General features: G+C 42.8%; 1 protein-coding gene across 7 annotated transcripts in view; it reads right to left on the minus strand.

Moving 5' to 3' along the window:
- LOC109908115 (protein kinase C and casein kinase substrate in neurons protein 1) overlaps nucleotides 1-21,271 on the minus strand; it is a 63,276-nt gene that overhangs the window by 9,747 nt on the left and 32,258 nt on the right. For 3 of the 7 annotated variants that reach the window (XM_031794374.1, XM_031794371.1, XM_031794373.1), the window contains 4 exons: nucleotides 5,566-5,695; nucleotides 3,502-3,658; nucleotides 2,712-2,947; nucleotides 1,765-1,920 (listed from right to left, as the gene is read on the minus strand). In XM_031794374.1, the coding sequence (XP_031650234.1) occupies nucleotides 1,765-1,920; nucleotides 2,712-2,947; nucleotides 3,502-3,658; nucleotides 5,566-5,628 (612 nt within the window). In that variant the 5' untranslated portion in view covers nucleotides 5,629-5,695. Of the gene's footprint in view, nucleotides 1-1,764; nucleotides 1,921-2,711; nucleotides 2,948-3,501; nucleotides 5,696-14,611; nucleotides 14,846-21,271 lie in introns of those variants that run through there. The other 4 variants (XM_031794372.1, XM_031794369.1, XM_031794368.1 and 1 more) reach the window with 4 other exon arrangements.

Below are 21,271 nucleotides of genomic sequence, written 5' to 3' on the forward strand. Positions count from 1 at the left end.
GGAGGAAGATAAGGACAATGTCAGCTCTGACAGAGACTTCTCATACTTCTCCTTAGCCTGGAGGAAGATAAGGACAATATCAGCTCTGACAGAGACTTCTCATACTTCTCTTTAAATGGGGGGAAGATAAGGACAATATCAGCTCTGACAGAGACTTCTCATACTTCTCCTTAGCCGGGGGGATGATAAGGACAATATCAGCTCTGACAGAGACTTCTCATACTTCTCCTTAGCCGGGGGGATGATAAGGACAATATCAGCTCTGACAGAGACTTCTCATACCTCTCCTTATCCGGGGGGATGATAAGGACAATATCAGCTCTGACAGAGACTTCTCATACTTCTCCTTAGCCTGGAGGAAGATAAGGACAATGTCAGCTCTGACAGAGACTTCTCATACTTCTCCTTAGCCTGGAGGAAGATAAGGACAATATCAGCTCTGACAGAGACTTCTCATACTTCTCCTTAGCCTGGAGGAAGATAAGGACAATGTCAGCTCTGACAGAGACTTCTCATACTTCTCCTTAGCCTGGAGAAAGATAAGGACAATATCAGCTCTGACAGAGACTTCTCATACTTCTCTTTAAACGGGGGGAAGATAAGGACAATATCAGCTCTGACAGAGACTTCTCATACTTCTCCTTAGCCGGGGGGATGATAAGGACAATATCAGCTCTGACAGAGACTTCTCATACTTCTCCTTAGCCTGGAGGAAGATAAGGACAATATCAGCTCTGACAGAGACTTCTCATACTTCTCCTTAGCCGGAGGGGATGATAAGGACAATATCAGCTCTGACAGAGACTTCTCATACTTCTCCTTAGCCGGGGTGATGATAAGGACAATATCAGCTCTGACAGAGACTTCTCATACTTCTCCTTAGCCGGGGGGATGATAAGGACAATATCAGCTCTGACAGAGACTTCTCATACTTCTCCTTAGCCGGGGGGATGATAAGGACAATATCAGCTCTGACAGAGACTTCTCATACTTCTCCTTAGCGGGGGGGATGATAAGGACAATATCAGCTCTGACAGAGACTTCTCATACTTCTCCTTAGCCGGGGGGATGATAAGGACAACACGAGGAGTTGGACACAGTGTATTTCATCCACAAGAGGTGAGAAGATCTGTGTTACTGCAGATAGATGTCATGTATCATTATAATCAACAATAGGCAGTGCAAACATTTCTGCTCTTTTTGTTACCAGAGCTCCGTGAATAGAGTGGGAGATCCATCTTCATGGATGATTGTGGTGGCAGGTAGACTAGTGGTTAGAGCCAGTAACCAAAAGGTCCTGGATCGAATCCCCGAGCTGACAAGTTAAAAATCTGTCGTTCTGCCCATGAGCAAGGCAGTTAACCCACCGTTCCTAGGCCGTCATTGTAAATAAGAATTTGTTCTTAACTGACTTGCCTAGTTAAATAAAATGAATGTCCTGTCTGATCACTAGAGTGATCTGCCACACTGCATTGATTCTGTTTTTCACAGCTTATTTCACTTAAGCCGCTAACAGAAACAGATGAATGTACTTACGGTAGTATACTGCAATAACACACACACTATGGTGTTAATAGCACCATATATGTTTTAAAACAGATGGAATGACACTAGATAACATGGAATTTTCTCCTGTTTGATATGGAGAACGTCAAATGGCATCGTGTAAAGTCTTACCTTTCCATACATTTGTACAGAAAAGGTTGTCATGTCATTTTGTTGCTCTATCTTCCATTTGTCCGACCCTGAGCCTCTCTGTCTCACCTTCTGAACGTCGTGTTTGCACTTGTCTGTTTTCTCGTGGAGTTTCTTCTGCTGGTCAGTTGTGACGGAGGCCTGTGTCTTCCCATCCGCCTCGCGGGTGGCGGCCAGTTTCTCCTCCTTACATGCCATGTGGTATGTTTTCTTAGCAGTCTCCATCTGTGGAAGCACACACAGAATCTTAGTATCCCTATAGATAAACTGTATAAATACTAATACATCTAAGCATGACAGTGACTTAATTGAGTTACTTTCGCAAAGGCAATGTTGTTCTCTGATGCTAAGCTTGGATGAGTGATGCAGCAAGAGTCATTATGGTACACAAAACAGGACTAACACATATGCCAATAGCTACAGTACCTAGATGTTTGGCAGAGCAACTTGTATGTTGACTCAGATGTAAGTTAAACAGCCATTGTTTTTAAGATGGCCTCTGTAAATCATATTAGGGCTGATTCAAGTGAGTCCTAGTCCAAGGACAACTGTGTAGTGTGCGTCACCTATCCTACACACATGCAGTACCTTTGCAGCCAGACACACACTTCGGGAAAAAAGGAGCTAACTAGAACCTTAAGGGTTCTTCGGCTGTCCCCATAGAAGTACCCTTTGAATTCCCTTTTTCATTTCAGGTAGAACCCTTTTGGTTCCCCTTCAACAGAGGGTTCTACCTGGAACCAAAAAGGGTGCTCCTATGGGGACAGCCGAAGAACCCTTTTGGAACCCTTTCTTCTAAGAGTGCAGACTGATGCACAGCCAAATGAACTAATCTAACCAGTTGTGGTCTCAGAGGTCAGTCATGAAAACAGCCAAGTGCATCAAATGCCTACTCACATATCAAATATAGTGTCCCCTGTATTGGATTTAAGAATAACGTGGTTTTCCTGTTAGAAATGCAAGTACACATGGAGGATACAACAGATCCCCTTCCCTAACCCTTCCAGTCAATTTACCTCTTTGAGCTTCTTGGCCCATGGTTTCTGTGCCTTCTTGAAGCCCTCGTCGGCCTCTTTGGCCTCCTTGAAGCCTCCGATCATCTGCTTGTGGTACGCCTCCTTCTGCCAGTTCTTGACCTTCTCTAGGTCTTCGTTGAGCAGGCCGTTCTTCACCTCCTGGTGCAGCTCACTCACCTTCTCAGCCTCGGTCATCACACCCAGCCACGCCCTCTCCACGGTGCCATACTGTGGTCCTGGGATTAGAGAATATCACAGGGGGACATTCAATCACAACGTATAGGTGGCAGAAAAATATGATGGAAAATATGAACGTGACCAACTCAGTGTTAGCCCTGAGATTGGAAGGTTGGGAATTTGATCCCTGACCAAGTCATACCAAAGACTGTAAAAATGAGACCCAATGCACTTGTGCGTGGCACTAAGCATTAAGGAGATAGATTGGAGTTAAGGCCCTGCGATAGACTAACATCCTGTCCAGGGGGTGTACTTGTACATCAAGCTGCCTCGTGCTACAGAAACAGGAAATAGGCTCCTGCTCCTATGAGGTGTTCCGGCTCATGCAAGGCTACTTACATTCAATCAAAACATATAGGTTTCAGAAAGTATGACTGTTGTCATCTTACAGAAAACACTCACAATACAGCTGAGCAGTGAGATGAATCAAATTAATTTAATATGGGATGAAGACCTCAAAACAGACTGCAACAAAAGCCACCATATGAGTAGCTTCTAATCCACACAGTAAGATTTGGTTCATTGATTGAACCTCTCCAATCCCGATATTGACCTTTCTCGATCAGCTGTCTCCATCTCTTGGACCAGGCGGTCAGCTGGTCACCATAGGCCTTCTCAATCTTGGCACGTTCCTGAAGGCAGCCCATGAGGTCATTGCAGAGCCGGTGGCCGTCGTCAATCCGCTTGACGGCACGCTTGTAGTTCCCCACCTGAGAATAGTGAGAGGTTAGATTAAAGGTCCAAGTTACATAAAATAGGAAAACACAAGTCTTCCCTTGAATTGACATACTGGTATCAATGATTGAGGATGAGGATGCAGTCATTTGCACACAAAAAAATCTAAAATATGTAAGTGTGCAACACGCCAAATCTCTAAGACCACTAAGATATTTTGAAATGGAAATAACTAATCTGATGGGCCAACATAAACTGTAAATTAATTTTCTTTCTTGGGAGAGTCAAATTAGAAATGTAGTCAAATGGAGTTAAATACTACAACTCTGATGTAGTGATAAAAATGATATATTATCTTTTAGTACCCTTGAGTAATAAAGAATCATCTGTACTCTCTTTCATCATTCTCATACTACCTTAAGATATGCCACCTTAAGAGATGCCACCTTAAGAGATGCCACCTTAAAGACGTCATCCAGTGATTTTGGAACTATTCCTGCTGAAAAGTGATATCCCAAGAATCAATGACAGTGAATAGCACACACTAAAGGGTCAAAAAATATGTTTTTAGCAAAAGAGTGTTTTTTAGACACCTGCAAACTTCAAGGAGTAGGCCATTCTAGGAGTTGGTCTGATGGTGACTTTGTGATGTCATCGGCCTTCCCCCTTGCTTGAGGAAAAATAGAGGAGCGATAGAGAACAAAATAGGAAAGGCCCACCCCCATCTTGTGCCATGTCATGAGGATACCTGGACCACCTTTTGAGATGTGCCTTTTATTAAGTAAATCAGGTCTTAAATTAGGTGAAAGGGAGACTGGAATAGGACTTTATTATATGCAGTACAGAGATCTGAGGCCCCTCCCCCCAGTGCCTGCAGGGGGCGTGAGCTCATGGTGCATGACGGAGGGAGAGGTGGGGGGGGGGCTCGTGCCTGTGCATGTGTAGTTATGCAATGGCAGTGGCTTTGTGTGAGTGTGTGTGCGCTCTGTGTGTGTGTCTAATGGCCCGTGCATGTAAGTGTGTTTGTCCCTGTGTGCACGCGCGCATGTCTGTGTGTGTGTGCTTGTGCACTGTGACTGCTATAATCCTGTACTCTGCTCTAATGCAGGCAGACAGATTATCAGGGATAGGACACTGACAGGACGAGGCAGAGACAGGAATGCAGCCTACAGTCACAGACCACTCTGTCCATTCAGACAGGATGGGCCCTGGGCTGGGTGGGACAGGTGTGGGGTACAGGGTACAGTGATTGCATCTGATTACAGCAACAACAACCCAACATACATAAACTTGAGTTCTCAACTTCAGGTTATCAACAGTGTCTGTAGCCATACATTGTCCTCTATGTAAGATTCAAAACAAAGCCCCTTTGAGCAGAGTTCACAGTATATAGATGATATTCAGATTTGTATTTGGTGTGTTTTTTGTCAGATATGTGCTTTTCATATCAAAACATCTAGCCCTGTGAGAGTCATTATGCTATTCACTATGCTGTGGCCAGGGCTTTCTTGGCCACATAGAGATCTATACAGGGCAGGTGCATGTAGGCTGAATGGCTCCCTCAGTGCTGCTTCTAACTGAGAGGCTCTGTCTGTCTGTGTGTCTGTGATCCTCCTCCATGCGATGACACAAAAGGGTCTCTGTGTTCAGTGAATTCATTAGCACTAATTGGATATGTTCTGTGCAACAACAACAATATCAACGCATTGGAATAAGCAACCATATTCCTATGGATCTTTGCGGAAATGAAATGACCTACTGTATCATGTTTGTTTTCTGTTGTCAATAACCTTTTCAAACAGTGAAAAGAAGATGGTGGCCAGTCAGGTCCATGTTTAATGTCTCCTAAAGAGGGATTGTTGTGTCTGACTTGGCTTATAAAGGTCGATAGGTTTTCCTTCACAGCCCAAAAGAACAGCATGGATGGTGTTTTCTGAAGTACCTCCCAAAAGCTGTCCATAGCGTCGTCAGCAGCAGCAGCAGATTCATCGTAGGACCCCGACATTTTCCTGGTTGTGGCAAAGCAGGCTAAACTCTAAATGTGTCAGCAGCAGAGCTGGGTTCCTCATGCACTGGAAGAGAAAGAGAGAGAGAAAGAGGAGAAAAGGAGGAAAGAGTGAGAATGCATAGCTATATAAATGCAATACAGTAGAACATCCTACACACCTAGAAAAAAGGTGCTATCTAGAACCTAAAACTATTCTTCGGCTGTCCCTATAAGAAAACCATTTGAAGAACCCTTTTTCCAGGTAATGGAATCCAAAATAGTTCTACCTGGAACCAAAAAGGGTTCTCCTATGGGGACAGCCAAAGAACCCTTTTGGAACCCTAAGAGTGTACAACATTCATCATTTACATGATGTGATATGATATACAATACTTGGGCTCTCAATGGTATTCAGAAACCATGTTTTCCGTAACCACTCAATGAGCAGCACCGATGAAAGGCTTCCTTTGGAGGCTCTGAGACAGCTCTAATAGTAAGGTAAAAATAGTATTCTGTCCCAAAGAATACTGCTCCCTGGCCCCGGGGAACAGAAAGGCCATTTTCCACACGCCTGTCCCAGAAACCATAGCACAGACACCACAGGGCACACAGCATCACTGTCATCATGGAGGTATGACACTGCGTTGTACTACATAGTAGCTAAGCATAAAGTGTTCCTCTACCCTGACATATTCCATCTGGAAGACTGCAACACTACACATTCACTGCACACAGACATGTAGGCATACTAACACACATGCATGTGTGCCAAAGCACGCAAGGCTGAGCACATTGACACAAGCACACACATGGACACACACAGACACACACAGGACACGCACACCTGGATTTCCATTTGGAAAATGTGGCGCCAGACAATGTGACCGGGAAGATTTTAATTTACCTTCCATTTGAGAAATTTACCGGACCCATATGCACTGGGTGCATAACCCATTAGTCCGTCCATCCACAGAGCTCAGACTTATAGAAATCCCATTTAGATTATGGAAATGTTTCTAACAGAACATGCAACTCATGTAATGTTGCAGCCAATAAATCATCCTTTTCAAATATTCGCCAAAATACAATTTGCGGGAAAACACCATTCTAAACAGCATACATGACAGCGGTTCCATATGTGACATACCAGGGAATCTGAAGATGCAATCAACTAGGTTGGGTTGCTATTATGACTAGGATTCTACTTTCGGCTTCTGGACAATGGAAGAAAGATGGTATTAAAACCAATAGAACAGAAAATAAATGGCAAAGCGGTCGGTCCAACAGGGAAATAAATTGAAATACATTTGACAAAATAATATAATTACTCCTGTCTGTACTAAAATAAAGAAATAATGAAAAATACTTCACCAGAAAGCAAAACTTAGCAACGGAAGAATCATCATTAGCTTATTATTATTTATTTTGGGCTGTGGATTGTTTCAAATCACAAGCTCGTAGGCCTATGCCTATTTCGAAAAACCCCAAATTGGGCAGCTCGTGTGGCAATAGGCCAAGTTGATTATTTAGATGTGGCTGTCAGTGAAAAGTATCTAAAATATGTCAAGATAATGTGGATTGAGTATAATTTAAAATGTTGAGACAAGAAGGGAAGGGTGTGTGGCAAAGATACAGATGAGTCTCTCTCCAGAATGGCTCTACTGTCTCTTGCCAATTCCTTGTGATTGTCTCCACCCCCCTCCGGGGGTCACCCATATTCCCTATTACCCTCAGTGTATTTATACCTGTGCTCTCTGTTTATCTGTTGCCAGTTCATCTTGTCTAGTCAAGTTAACCAGCATGGTTTTTCTGTGCACCTGCTGTTTCCAAGTCTCTGTTTTTCTAGTCCTCCCGGTCCTGACCTTTGCCTGCCCTGACACTGAGCCCGCCTGCCTGACCATTCAACCTGCCCTGACACTGAGCCCGCCTGCCTGACCATTCAGCCTGCCCCGACACTGAGCCCGCCTGCCTGACCATTCAACCTGCCCTGACACTGAGCCCGCCTGCCTGACCATTCAGCCTGCCCTGACCTCGAGCCTGCCTGCCACTCTGTACCTCCTGGACTCTGACCTGGTTTATGATCTTTTGACAGTCCTTTGTTTTATAATAACTATCAGAGACTCGAACCATCTGCCTCCAATGCAGGCAGATGTATCGTTATAGATACATGCAGGCACCCTGTATCGTTATAGAGACTGCGTGAATCAGGCCTTCATGGTCAAATTTCTGCAAAGAAACCACTACTAAAGGACACCAATAAGAAGAGACTTGCTTGGACCAAGAAATAAGAGAAATGGACATTAGACCAGTGGAAATCTGTCCTTTGGTCTGAGGAGTCCAAATTTGAGATTTTTGGTTCCAACCGCAGTGTCTTTGTGAGACGCAGAGTAGGTGAACGGATGAACTCTGCATGTGTGGTTCCCACTGTGAAGCATGGAGGAAAAGGTGTGAGGGTGCTTTGCTGGTGACACTGTCTGTGATTTATTTAAAATTCAAGGCACACTTAACTAGCATGGCTACCACAGCATTCTGCAGCAATACGCCATCCCATATGGTTTGCGCTTAGTGGGACTATCATTTGTTTTTCAACTGGACAATGACCCAACACACCTCAGGCCAGGACCTGGTTTATTTCATAACCGTTATTTATGAGATTTGACTTTTTCAAATTTGTCGTTTGTTTGGAGTGCTCCATGTGAGCAATGAGCATGTGTCTGGATTCTCCTTCCTGATAATGTTGAGGGAGTACGCCCACCTGAGCACACATACGAGGTCCTGGCCTGCAGTGTGGAAATGTAGGGAAATGTATATACAGTGGGGAGAACAAGTATTTGATACACTGCCGTAGTGTGTTACTAATGGTTTTCTTTGAGACTGTGGTCCCAGCTCTCTTCAGGTCATTGACCAGGTCCTGCCGTGTAGTTCTGGGCTGATCCCTCACCTTCCTCATGATCATTGATGCCCCACGAGGTGAGATCTTGCATGGAGCCCCAGACCAAGGGTGATTGACCGTCATCTTGAACTTCTTCCATTTTCTAATAATTGTGCCAACAGTTGTTGCCTTCTCACCAAGCTGCTTGCCTATTGTCCTGTAGCCCATCCCAGCCTTGTGCAGATCTACAATTTTACCCCTGATGTCCTTACACAGCTCTCTGGTCTTGGCCATTGTGGAGAGGTCGGAGTCTGTTTGATTGAGTGTGTGGACAGGTGTCTTTTATACAGGTAACGAGTTCAAACAGGTGCAGTTAATACAGGTAATGAGTGGAGAACAGGAGGGCTTCTTAAAGAAAAACTAACAGGTCTGTGAGAGCCGGAATTCTTACTGATTGGTAGGTGATCAAATACTTATGTCATGCAATAAAATGCAAATTAATTACTTAAAAATCATACAATGTGATTTTCTGGATTTTTGTTTTAGATTCCATCTCTCACAGTTGAAGTGTACCTATGATAAAAAAATTACAGACCTCTACATGCTTTGTAAGTAGGAAAACCTGCAAAATCGGCAGTGTATCAAATACTTGTTCTACCCACTGTATATATATATATTTTAAATTGAAATTGATAACATTAAAACTATAGTTCCTCACAGTAAGCTATTTGAAAAATCTTTCCAACAATCTCCCTCTCAGTAATCCCCAATCCTCAGGGTGATATAGCAATGGAAGTTAAAGGATTATTTAGGCTTTTTTTTCCTCCCGGTCATTTTGGCCAGCAACAGTTTTTTATTTATCGCCTTTTCATTTTTTTTATTGGCCAAAAGCCGGCTATTGCCCACTAATGGAAACCCTGATGTTCACACTGTATATCCTTTCTCTGAAAAGTCTACAAGAAGTTATACAGCCCAGATATCAGACAGTAAAAGAGACCAAAATATACATTTATTTCACATTAACATCTAGTGTAAGTTTATACAACTGTAGGTGCCCTCTAACAATGTGATTCAACTGCCAATTACTTTGTAAACCTTTCCACTTTCTAAAAAATATAGTGCTTCCTGGCTTTCCTCCAAGATTTGAGATGAATAGACGATTAGTATCTATTCCTTTGCCGGCTGGTCGATGTTTCCCTGCGAATAATAAAATAGCACAGACTATTCTTGTATTGAGCTTTAATTGAAACCTAATCTATTTTGCTCTCCTTTCCTGTCTCAATGAACTATTTATTAGTGGCACCTCCTTCAGGCCTAAAAGTATCCACAACTACCCAGTGTAAAATAGCAAGCACATGGAGGGATACACTACATAAAACAACATTAAATGGTCCCTAAACAAGGAAGGAAATGTCTTAAAGACAAAATCCTGAGCATGTGTGCCAGCCCAACAACAGCACCAATACTTGGTTTGAAACAGAGCAAGCTACATAACAAGCTTTGGTTTATTTAGAAATCATAAATGACAAAACATAAACAATGGAGCAATACAATCTCGGATTTGGGTTGAACGTAGAGTAAGACGCTAAGTTAGCAAGCCATTTAGACATGATATTTTTCTCTGGTGATGCTCCCTAAGAGGACAGAAGTAAAGGTGGCATGTCTGTTCGTTCTTCGGCTGTCTGCCATCTAGCATCTGTGTCACAGGGAATCACCAGGTGAACTGACTTACACACTGGCCACGTTCAGTAAATCCTTAAAGGGACCAACATAATATTTACCAACATAAGGTGAGTGTTGTGATCAGTTTGAGCCAACCTGATATATTAGTGTCTTTATTAACACCTTACAGATGAGGATTGGTGGATCTCAGAAGCCAAGTTGTATGCACATGATAGATAACAGCTACACATTTTCAGCCCTAATCTGTTACAAGGTCACCATAATCATGAACAGTCTACATTATGTGTGGTTTGTGTGGTTGTGCCTGGGATTCTATAGCAGTGGTTCCTAACTCCACTTCTCAAGTAACCCCAACAGTACACATTTTTGTTGTAGCCCTGGATAAACTCACTTGATTCAACTTAACAGGACTTGGTGATTAGTTGATAAGTTGAATCAGGTGTACTTGTCCAGGGCTACAATAAAAATGTGTGCTGTTCGGGGTACTCGAGGAGTGGAGTTGGGAAACACTGGTCTATAGGCTACTTGATAAAGTATGCAATAGAGAGGCAATGTAGATAGACAGTGTGTTTACTTCTTCAAACACATTTCTGCAGTATATGACCTTGAAGCCTTGATGATGGGCTACTCATCTCAATCGGAACCCTGGAACATTTTGTTCCTTGTGTGATGAATCGTGACTAGCAGGAGCGCCGAGCAGCACAGGCAGGGCAGCTATACTGCAGATACAGGACAGCAATGTCTGCATCAGCCCCGCAGTAATACAAACACAACAGTTATCGCCACTGCGCATCACACTATCTTGCGTAAACCCAAGGCAGTTACACTACTGGTCAAAGGTTTTAGAACACCTACTCATTCAAGGGTTTTTCTTTATTTTTACTATTTTTTACATTGTAGAATAATAGTGAAGACATCAAAACTATGAAATAATACATATGGAATCATATAGTAACCAAAAAAGTGTTATACAAATCAAAATATATTTTATGTTTGAGATTCTTCAAATAGCCACCCTTTGCCTTGATGACATATTTGCACACTCTTGGAATTCTCTAAACCAGCTTCATGAGGTAGTCACCTGGAATGCATTTCAATTAACAGGTGTGCCTTCTTAAAAGTTCATTTGTGGAATTTCTTTCCTTCCTAATGTGTTTGAGCCAATCAGTTGTGTTGTGACAAGGTAGGGTGGTATACAGAAGACAGCCCTATTTGGTAAAAGAGCAAGTCCATATTATGGCAAGAACAGCTCAAATAAGCAAAGAGAAACGACAGTCCATCATTACTTTAAGACATGAAGGTCAGTCAATATTGAATTTTTCTAGAACCTTGACAGTTTCTTCAAGAGCAGCCACAAAAACCATCAAGCGCTATGATGAAACTGGCTCTCATGAGGACCGCCACAGGAATGGAAGACCCAGAGTTACCTCTGCAGCAGAGGATAGGTTCATTAGAGTTACCAGCCTCAGAAATTGCAGCCCAAATAAATTCTTCACAGAGTTCAAGTGAACGGACACATCTCAACATCAACTGTTCAGAGGAGACTGTTGGAGTCAGGCCTTCATGCATGAATTGCTGCAAAGAAACCACTACTAAAGGACATCAATAAGAAGAAGAGACTTGCTTTGACCAAGAAACATGAGAAATGGACAGTAGACTGGTAGAAATTTGTCCTTTGGTCTGATGAGTCCAAATTGGAAAGTGTCTTCATGAAATGCGATGTCTTTATGAAATGCGGTGTGAGTGAACGGATGATCTTCGCATGTGTATTTCCCACCGTAAAGCATGGAGGAGAAGGTGTGATGGTGCTTTGCTGGTGACGCTGTCAGATTTATTTAAAATTGAAGGCACACTTAACCAGCATGGCTTGTTTTTCAACTGGACAATGACCCAACACACCCCCAGGCTGTGTAAGGGCTATTTTGCCAAGAAGGAGAGTGATGGAGTGCTGCATCAGATGACCTGGCCTCCACAATCCCCCGACCTCAACCAAATTGAGATGGTTTGGGATGAGTTGGACCACAGAGTGAAGGAAAAGCAGCCAACCAGTGCTCAGCATTTGTGAAAACTCCTTCAAGACTGTTGGAAAAGCATTCCAGGTGAAGCTGGTTGAGAGAATGCCAAGAGTGTGCAAAGCTGTCATTGAGGCAAAGGGTGGCTATTTGAAGAATCTCAAATATAAAATATATTTTGATTTGTTTTTTTAACTATGTACTCCGAGAGTCGGGAAGGAAGTTCAGGGAGTGAATACAGGAGTGGACCGGTCACCTCTGCTAAGGCGCGGGAGCATGATGACCTAGAGGCCGGAGAGAGAGCATACGTGACAGTACCGTCTCCCCGGCGCGTTCGGCTCCAGACGCAGGACGCCAACCACAGGGATGATCCTGAGCGGACCGGTCGCCTCCGCTGTTTACTGTTTACTGTTTACTGTCACAGAGTTATTGCCTTGAAGTTTTATGAGCAATAAGATCTATACCATGCATGGAAATCAGAAGTCGTGACTCAGCAAGGCATTAAATCTGTTTGATATGCTGCAGACAATGTTTCATCCAGGTGAACCAAGACATTTCACACTTTGACCCGCTGGTCAGGTTCTCTAGATAATCTCAACCAAGCTAGGACCCGCCCATTATTATTGGTGCGCTTCTCATTTCAGTGAGATCATAGGTCCGTCTACCTGTCTGTCAGTCTGGCCCTCCAATTAGCCTCTGGATCCCTGGCTAAGAGGCATGCTGTCCTCCAGAGCCGGCTAAGCCCCTGCAAGACTCTAAAAGCTGAGCTCATGAAGAAACCCACATGGTTCTATACCGCACACTACTATAATATAGTTATTATACCATAGTGAGGCAGTTTCTAAATGTGAATAAAGCTAGATTATGCTTTCAACATTCATTAATTTGGGCGAAGTATGTGAATGTGAAATGTCATTGTCAAACATGCTCCATTTTTCAGGCATTTCCATACATTGAATTATATTGGATGAACACTCAACCACACCTAAACATAACTGCATACTCTTTGAATAAACTGTATAAAACCTTTGCTTTAGCGTTAAGTTATTTACTGTATTTTTGTGCAAAAACAAAAACATTTTACATTATCAATGCTAATACTGTATATTTACATGTAAACACGCCTGTGACATTGAAAAGCTAACTAAGCACACCTAACCTTCAGCAGCATTACCATTATTGTGAAATAACAAGGGAAAAACAGAACTCATACCATTCCAAAATCACCTTGTGAGACAAGCTGCATGGAAGGTCACAGTCCTTTCATGCATGGTTAACCTCTCAAACTATTATAGGGTCAAAGGCTTATTGCTAGATTGGTTACTGGCACAATGTTTGTTAATACTAAAGGACAATGTGGACACAAAGGTCCTCAGGCTCAGATGGTCACACTACAGAATGAGAATACATCATCCTCCGGTACTCCGGGTTGTAAAGTGGCATGTGCCACAAACAAAAGTGATCATCACTTGAGGGGATGTGTACCCCTGCACATTGAATCGGTACCGGTAGCCCCTGTATATAGCCTCTTTATTGTTATTTTATTGTGTTACTTTTTTTAAACTTCAGTTTATTTAGCAAATATTCTCTTACTTAAAAAAATTTAAAAAATAAAAAAGTTTGTTTTAATTTAATTTGGGAGGTAGGGAGACATGCTGCTTAATTATTTTGGTCAATCTGCCAGTAGATTGTCTTCCTTTGCAATGCGTGGTGAGGAGATGAGAAAGACAGAGAATAGCCTAATTGATTGAAACATCAATTGATGTTCAGAATGACAGGTGTCAAATCTAAACATGAAAATAGCTACATCAAAGTTTCAATATATTGCACATCATTTTCATGTTGCTTGTGGTTTCAAGGCCACTAAATGTGCCAAACAGATTCTACTTCTCCTTTTCAGAACAAGACTCAAAAGGTTATTTTCACTTACTGTACCTAAAACTGATACAGTAAGCTGATCTTAGTATCAAGCCTTTTCCACCATAAAAAATGATTGAGTATCTTTTGCTTAATGAGGAGAATATGCCTATAAAAATTATCCAAACAGTTCTAATAGGCTACTACGTTTTCTTGACAATTTATCAAACCATATCTCTAATATAAACTTGGTGCCCATATAAAAACACGACCAGTACACAGTCTCTCCCTTAATAACTAGAGGATAGACGATTTGACCAACTGAAGGCAACTTTAAATGACTTGGATAAGAGACATACATCCGAATGTCATATAATTGGGTCCATTAGAGTTTTGATCCAATCCTTGGGCAATTAATGAATCAACGACCTCTCTTGAAGACATAGCTTGCAGGATATTGCACTGTACAATCAACATACTAGGATCTGTCTAACAGCACAGCCAGAAAGAAATAAAGGCAAAGGTCAAAGCCATTATGGCTCAGAAATGAGCAACAATATTAATGATTTTCGCTTACCCTATTTGCACCCATGAAAACAGATTGAAGGACACTATCAAAAATAAATGTATATCCACAAGCCCTTGTGGGAACCATACACGGGCTACTCCCTCTTCGAGTCTTATTTTGTAGTCCAGATTTGGCTTCTGTTTGAATTCATTAGCAGGGAGAACAGTGGGCTCTGTTGAACTTCTTTGTTTTTGGCCGTCTTGGCCAGAGCCAGTGTGAACAAGCCAGTGTTTCTCAATGGTGGACAGATAATCCTGCAATGTTCCAATTGAATGGCTTAGAAGGGGAGGGAGGGTGAAGAAGAGGATAGGAGAAGATAGGAGGAGCAATATAAATGCATTGCAGAGTGTGAGAGAGAGGAGGATGCAATGAAGGAGTCTGAGATTACACTAACTACCAGGATGTGATTATGTATTGATAGGCTAGCTAGCTAAACGTGCAAGGCATCCCAAACGTGTGTGTGTGAGAGAGAGGGAGATATATTGAGGCTGTGCTCGGTGTGTGTGATTGTGTATGCAAAAAAGCAGCATGCAAACCTACTGCCTGAATACAGATGGTATATGCTCAGATGAGGTGACTGGTATGGAATAATGAAATAAGGAGTGGTATTGTTAAACATAATGATATATTATCTATGACTTCGTATATTGTGTAGCATGGGAGACCATGTTCATACCTTCGTCATAGGGTTGTTTGTCGCTCTTCTAAAGCCTTGTGAGTGAGAACCACAAAACACTTGTAAACCTATTACAGTAATCAGATTTCAGTCAGGTTCTAACTTTATTCTCTCACACCCTACCATCCCCCTTTCTGACACGTTTTAGAAATTAGGCTGATTACCAAACCAGGTAGCTTACTCAAATACGCCTGAACCCATCTATAACTCACTCTTACCTAAACAATATGAATTCCATAAACACTGGTGGTTGTCATGGCTACTGTTTGACAGAAATACACTCTGAGAAGACCTTCAACTGAGAAGCTGATAGGGAGGACACTCAAGGAGAGAGAGGAGGAAAGAGGAGGAACTGGAGAGAGAAAGTGATAGGGAGGGGGAGAGTGAGGCTTCTGAAGGAGAGCGAGAGAGTGAGAGCGAGAGAGAGAGAGAGCGAGGAAGGAAGGTAGGGAGATGAGACTTGGTGGAGCAGGTGCATAGAGCAATGGAAGCTGTTGTGAGAAAACAGTTGGTGAGCGGAATAGAGAGTGCCACCGGGTCAGAGTGGTAGCTAAATAGATCAGGAGAGAGACGTGATTCATCTCCGGGGCGTGCGGGCACTGTGGTTACAGCGGCAGGGTGGAATAAACAGGCTGTTGAATGTTGCTAGGAGACAGACAGAGCTACAGCGCTGTGTGCACGGGGCTTGCATCATCACAGTGGAGATGAGATGAGGGTGGGAAGCTGGCCATTATCCACATTCAGGCGAAAACATAAGGGGTGGTTAGGTGGATGAGTGTCGTCAGGTGACTCTGCAATCAACTCCTATAGGGTCTTCTCATATCCATAACAGCACAGCACCTGCACTCCAGTGAAAATGAGCAGACTATCTCGGTAAACACATCAGGCATTCAGCGGTGTGTGTGGAGGGAGGATGGGTGTTTGTAAAAGATTGTTAGAAAGGAAGGGGCAGAGGGTAAATGTGACGGGGGGGGGGGGGGGGGTATTGTTGTATTTATCAGTGGAATGTGTTCTACAGTGGGCCTTGTGCTCTGCTCTGCTCACTGGCCCATGGATTGTGTTAAAGTTAAATCAGTTAAATAGAGCTGACATGGCCATCCAGATGGGGAGACTGCAGCAGCATCTAAAAAATAACCTTCCTCTCCCCATGTACCTTCTCCCCTGTCACACAGACAACAGAACATGTTCATAGCCTCCCTCTCCTCTATACCTGTACTGCTATACCCAGACAACAGAATATGTTCATAGCCTCCCTCTCCTCTATACCTGTACTGCTATACCCAGACAACAAAACATGTTCATAGCCTCCCTCTCCTCTATACCTGTACTGCTATACCCAGACAACAAAACATGTTCATAGCCTCCCTCTCCTCTATACCTGTACTGCTATACCCAGACAAGAAAACATGTTCATAGCCTCCCTCTCCTCTATACCTGTACTGCTATAGCCATACAACAGAAAATGTTCATAGCCTCCCTCTCATCTATACCTGTACTGCTATACCCAGACAAGAAAACATGTTCATAGCCTCCCTCTCCTCTATACCTGTACTGCTATACCCAGACAACAAAACATGTTCATAGCCTCCCTCTCCTCTATACCTGTACTGCTATACCCAGACAACAGAAAATGTTCATAGCCTCCCTCTCCTCTATACCTGCACTGCTATACCCAGACAACAAAACATGTTCATAGCCTCCCTCTCCTCTATACCTGCACTGCTATAGCCATACAACATGATTTATATTTATTGAAGGTGGATTACGCTGCTAAAGACAAACGTCACAACACGTTCTAAATCGCTCGAGTGACACTTTTTTCCCATTCACCATTCAATGTGAACAAGACAAAGGAGCTGATCGTGGACCTCAGGAAAAGACGGGCCGAACAGGCCCCCATTAACGACAGGGCTGTAGTGGAGCGGGTTGAGAGTTTCAAGTTCTTTGGTGTCCACATCACCAATGAACTACCAGATCCTCAAAATGTTCTACAGCTGCATCATTGAGAGCATTCTGACCAGTTGCATCACAGCCTGGTATGGTAACTGCTCTGCTGATCACACCGCTCACGTCGCGTGCATGCTTCGTGTTGCAAAATACATTTCCACACGTTATTCAATCATTGCACCCACACTGCTCGCTCATGCCAACGAGCATCTGTGTTGCCAGGCGCTAAAATAGAAGCTGCTTCTATTTGTGATGCAGATCACGCTGCAAGTCCTGCCTCTCCCATCTCCTCATTAGTTTATAGAAGCAGATACCCACATGCCATCTCCTCATTGGTTATACCCACATGGGTGATTGAAAGAGGAACTGAGGTCGATCATCGTCATGGTAATACTATTAGATGCCAATCGCCATGTAAGGTGCAAAGAAGAAAAGGCCTGAAAGGAGGAGAGATGACTAGAAACAATTGGGTTGACCGTTCTATTTGATCCACATGGTTGCTGGCTGCGCTTTGCTACCACCAAAGATATTGTGAAGATTGTTCATTATTTCGTTTTTGTAAGAACCCAAAAAACAGAGGCAGTTGGAGAACCTATTCAAGTTTCAATAAAAAAAACGATGTATTATATGATAGATAGCTAGCTAGCTGGCTACAGTAGGCCACTTTGTAGGCTAACTCATCTAAGCTGCTAGCTAGCTAGCTAACTAACTTTACACACTGTTTAGCTAAGTGAATTAAATGTCATCAGCTAGCTAACTTCCTATTAGCTAGGTATCTTAATCAATGAAAAAAAAAATGCAGTCTCCAGGTGCATTTGTAGATAATAGCCATGGAAGAGGATGAAATTGCAGCTCCAGATGTCAGTAAAGGGAGAGTGTAGGCTACTGGATAAGGGAGGTCATTTTTTGGAAAGACATTTTTAAAAGATTCACCAGTTCCAGTACCTAGAGGGGAAAACTTTGAGGACATAGAGATAATAGCAACATAATGTTAAGTGCTGTCTAATTTGAGTATAATGAAACCCGTTTCTTTGTGATGTTTTCTGTCCTCAGATATGGAAAGCTGTGAAAGCCTGTTTCCAAATGAAGAGAGAGGTCCCAATGAATATCCTAAGAGACTAATGGTATATCCTAAATGCCATGGGTTATGTGTGTAGGCCTACCTATGTAGATCAGTAGATAAGGGATCAGTGGAGCAAGGTAGATCAGTAGATTGGAGATCAGTGGAGCAAGGTAGATCAGTAGATTAGGGATCAGTGGAGCAAAGTAGATCAGTAGATTAGGGATCAGTGGAGCAAGGTAGATCAGTAGATTAGGGATCAGTGGAGCAAGGTAGATCAGTAGATTAGGGATCAGTGGAGAAAGGTAGATCAGTAGATTAGGGATCAGTGGAGCAAGGTAGATCAGTAGATTAGGGATCAGTGGAGCATGGTAGATCAGTAGATTAGGGATCAGTGGAGCAAGGTAGATCAGTAGATTAGGGATCAGTGGAGCAAGGTAGATCAGTAGATTAGGGATCAGTGGAGCAAGGTAGATCAGTAGATTAGGGATCAGTGGAGCAAGGTAGATCAGTAGATTAGGGATCAGTGGAGCAAGGTAGATCAGTAGATTAGGGATCAGTGGAGCATGGTAGATCAGTAGATTAGGGATCAGTGGAGCAAGGTAGATCAGTAGATTAGGGATCAGTGGAGCAAGGTAGATCAGTAGATTAGGGATCAGTGGAGCAAGGTTGGCCACTGCTGGTATGGAGTTTTTTTTTTACCTGAAATAAAGTTTTTGTAATAATAGCCTACTTGTTACTGCTCAATTATCTATTGTTGTTTAGACTAAGATGTCTAATCTTTACATACGAGTTAGCTTATTTGTACATTTTGAAGTGATGAAGTGTTGATTCTTTGAAGTGAAGTGTTTATACTATTATTCAAAATGAACTAGTGTCAATGTTGATTAATCACCTATCACAATCATGCAATAAAGAGGGGAGGGGTTTCTGTCTGTAATGGATCTGTGTTTTCAAATGAACATTTCCTTTTTGTCTAGTTGTAAGATCTCCAATCTGTTTTATTTGATTGTCACTCTCTCTCAGTATATCAACGATGTGAATCCATTCTGCAGCTTATATGGCATGCATCGCCAACGCAGCCTTAGGCCTACAGTATGACGGCATTACTGGCCTTATGGGCATCTGTCATCTGAAGCAGAGAATAGCTCAACTCACACATGTTGAGCTATATGTTCTCAATTCAAAATGATACCAGTAGACAATGTATATGAGGCAAACCATATACCAGATTTTTTTACATGCCTTTTAAGTGCTGAGAAACAAATTGGTTTAGTGCAAATCCAACCCTTGTAATTTAGTATGAAAATAAGGAGATGACAATTAGGCTACAGGAGATGAGCATTACAGGCATTAACATTTTATGAGGTTCATTTTATGTAATTCATTACAGTAATGTCGCTTGCAAAATGATTGCAGTTGTTCCCATAGATGCTGTAGACAGTACATGGTTGCTCTATGTATCACTGACTCTGGATAAGCTAGAGACACAGCTAACCTTTTATAAAAAATTTGGTTGGCTTTATAATCGTGAGAGAAAATTAACTAGCTATTACGTTATACCTAGGTAGCTTACAAGGTCAGCTGACTTTTCTCAAAACTAACCTGTGTTGGTCCAAAAAAGTGCATTACAGCCTTATTCTAAAATTGATGACATTTTCCTCATCAATCTACATACAATACCACATAATGACAATGCAAAAAAAGTTTTTTTGAAATGTTTGCAAATTTATTTTAAAAAACTATTCAGACCCTATACTCAATACTTTGTTGAAGCACCTTTGGCAGCAATTACAGCATTGAGTCTTCTTGGGTATGCAACTAGAATCTTGGCACACCTGTATTTGGGGAGTTTCTCCCATTATTCTCTGCAGATCCTCTCAAGCTCTGTCAGGTTGGATGGGGAGCATTGCTGTACAGCTTTTTTCAGGTCTCTCCAGAGATGTTCGACCTGGTTCAAGTCCGGGCTCTGGCTGGGCCACTGAAGGACATTCAGAGACTTGTCCAGAAGCCACTCCTGCATGGTCTCGGCTGTGTGCTTAGGGCCGTTGTCCTGTTGATTGGTGGAGTGCTGCAGAGATGGTTGTCCTTCTGGAAGGTGGGTGATTGTACGTCTGACGTCATTTCCGGTCACAACTTGCAGGCTTGTTTTCGAGTTGCTGTGCGTTTTGTTGCCAACCTGTTTTGCTACCTGACAACTTTACGGTTTTCACTTTTTAATTACCGTTCATATATTTATTTATTTTTTCCTCAACTTTTTCACTCCGGACGCTTTATCTGGACACGATTCGTCAGGACCTCCAACAGCCGAAGCTAAGTAGTAACATTAACATGATGCCTTCTAATTGCAGCCGCTGTACTCGCCTTACGGCGAGGATAGCTGTGCTGCAAGCCCAGCTTCAGACGCAATCGTTAGGCAAGGGTAATTTCAGTGTAGGAAAGGATGAAACAGCGTCTGTGGCACCAGTAAGTACAGATAGTAGTGTAAATCCCCTGGCACAGTCCCCGCAGCCGGACAACTTTCTCACGGTTTCTGGAAGGAAATGCTGTAGGAACGCTCAACCGGTGTCGCTCATTCAGCCGACAGAAACTTTCAACCGGTTTTCCCCATTAAGCAGGGGGTCGGAGTCAGAGGCCGATTATTCTCTGGTCTCTACTCCTCCCGTTACGGGGTCTGAGACGCCGAAGCTTCCCACCATTAGCTCTGACAAATTGAAAACTCTAGTCATTGGCGACTCCATTACCCGCAGTATTAGACTTAAAGCGAATCATCCAGCGATCATACACTGTTTACCCGGGGGCAGGGCTACCGACGTTAAGGCTAATCTGAAGATGGTGCTGGCTAAAGCTAAAACTGGCGAGTGTAGAGAGTATAGAGATATTGTTATCCACGTCGGCACCAACGATGTTAGGATGAAACAGTCAGAAATCACCAACATAGCTTCTGCGTGCATATCAGCTAGAAAGATGTGTCGGCATCGAGTAA

Source organism: Oncorhynchus kisutch, linkage group LG17 (genome assembly GCF_002021735.2).
Source record: "Oncorhynchus kisutch isolate 150728-3 linkage group LG17, Okis_V2, whole genome shotgun sequence".
Lineage (NCBI taxonomy): Eukaryota > Metazoa > Chordata > Actinopteri > Salmoniformes > Salmonidae > Oncorhynchus > Oncorhynchus kisutch.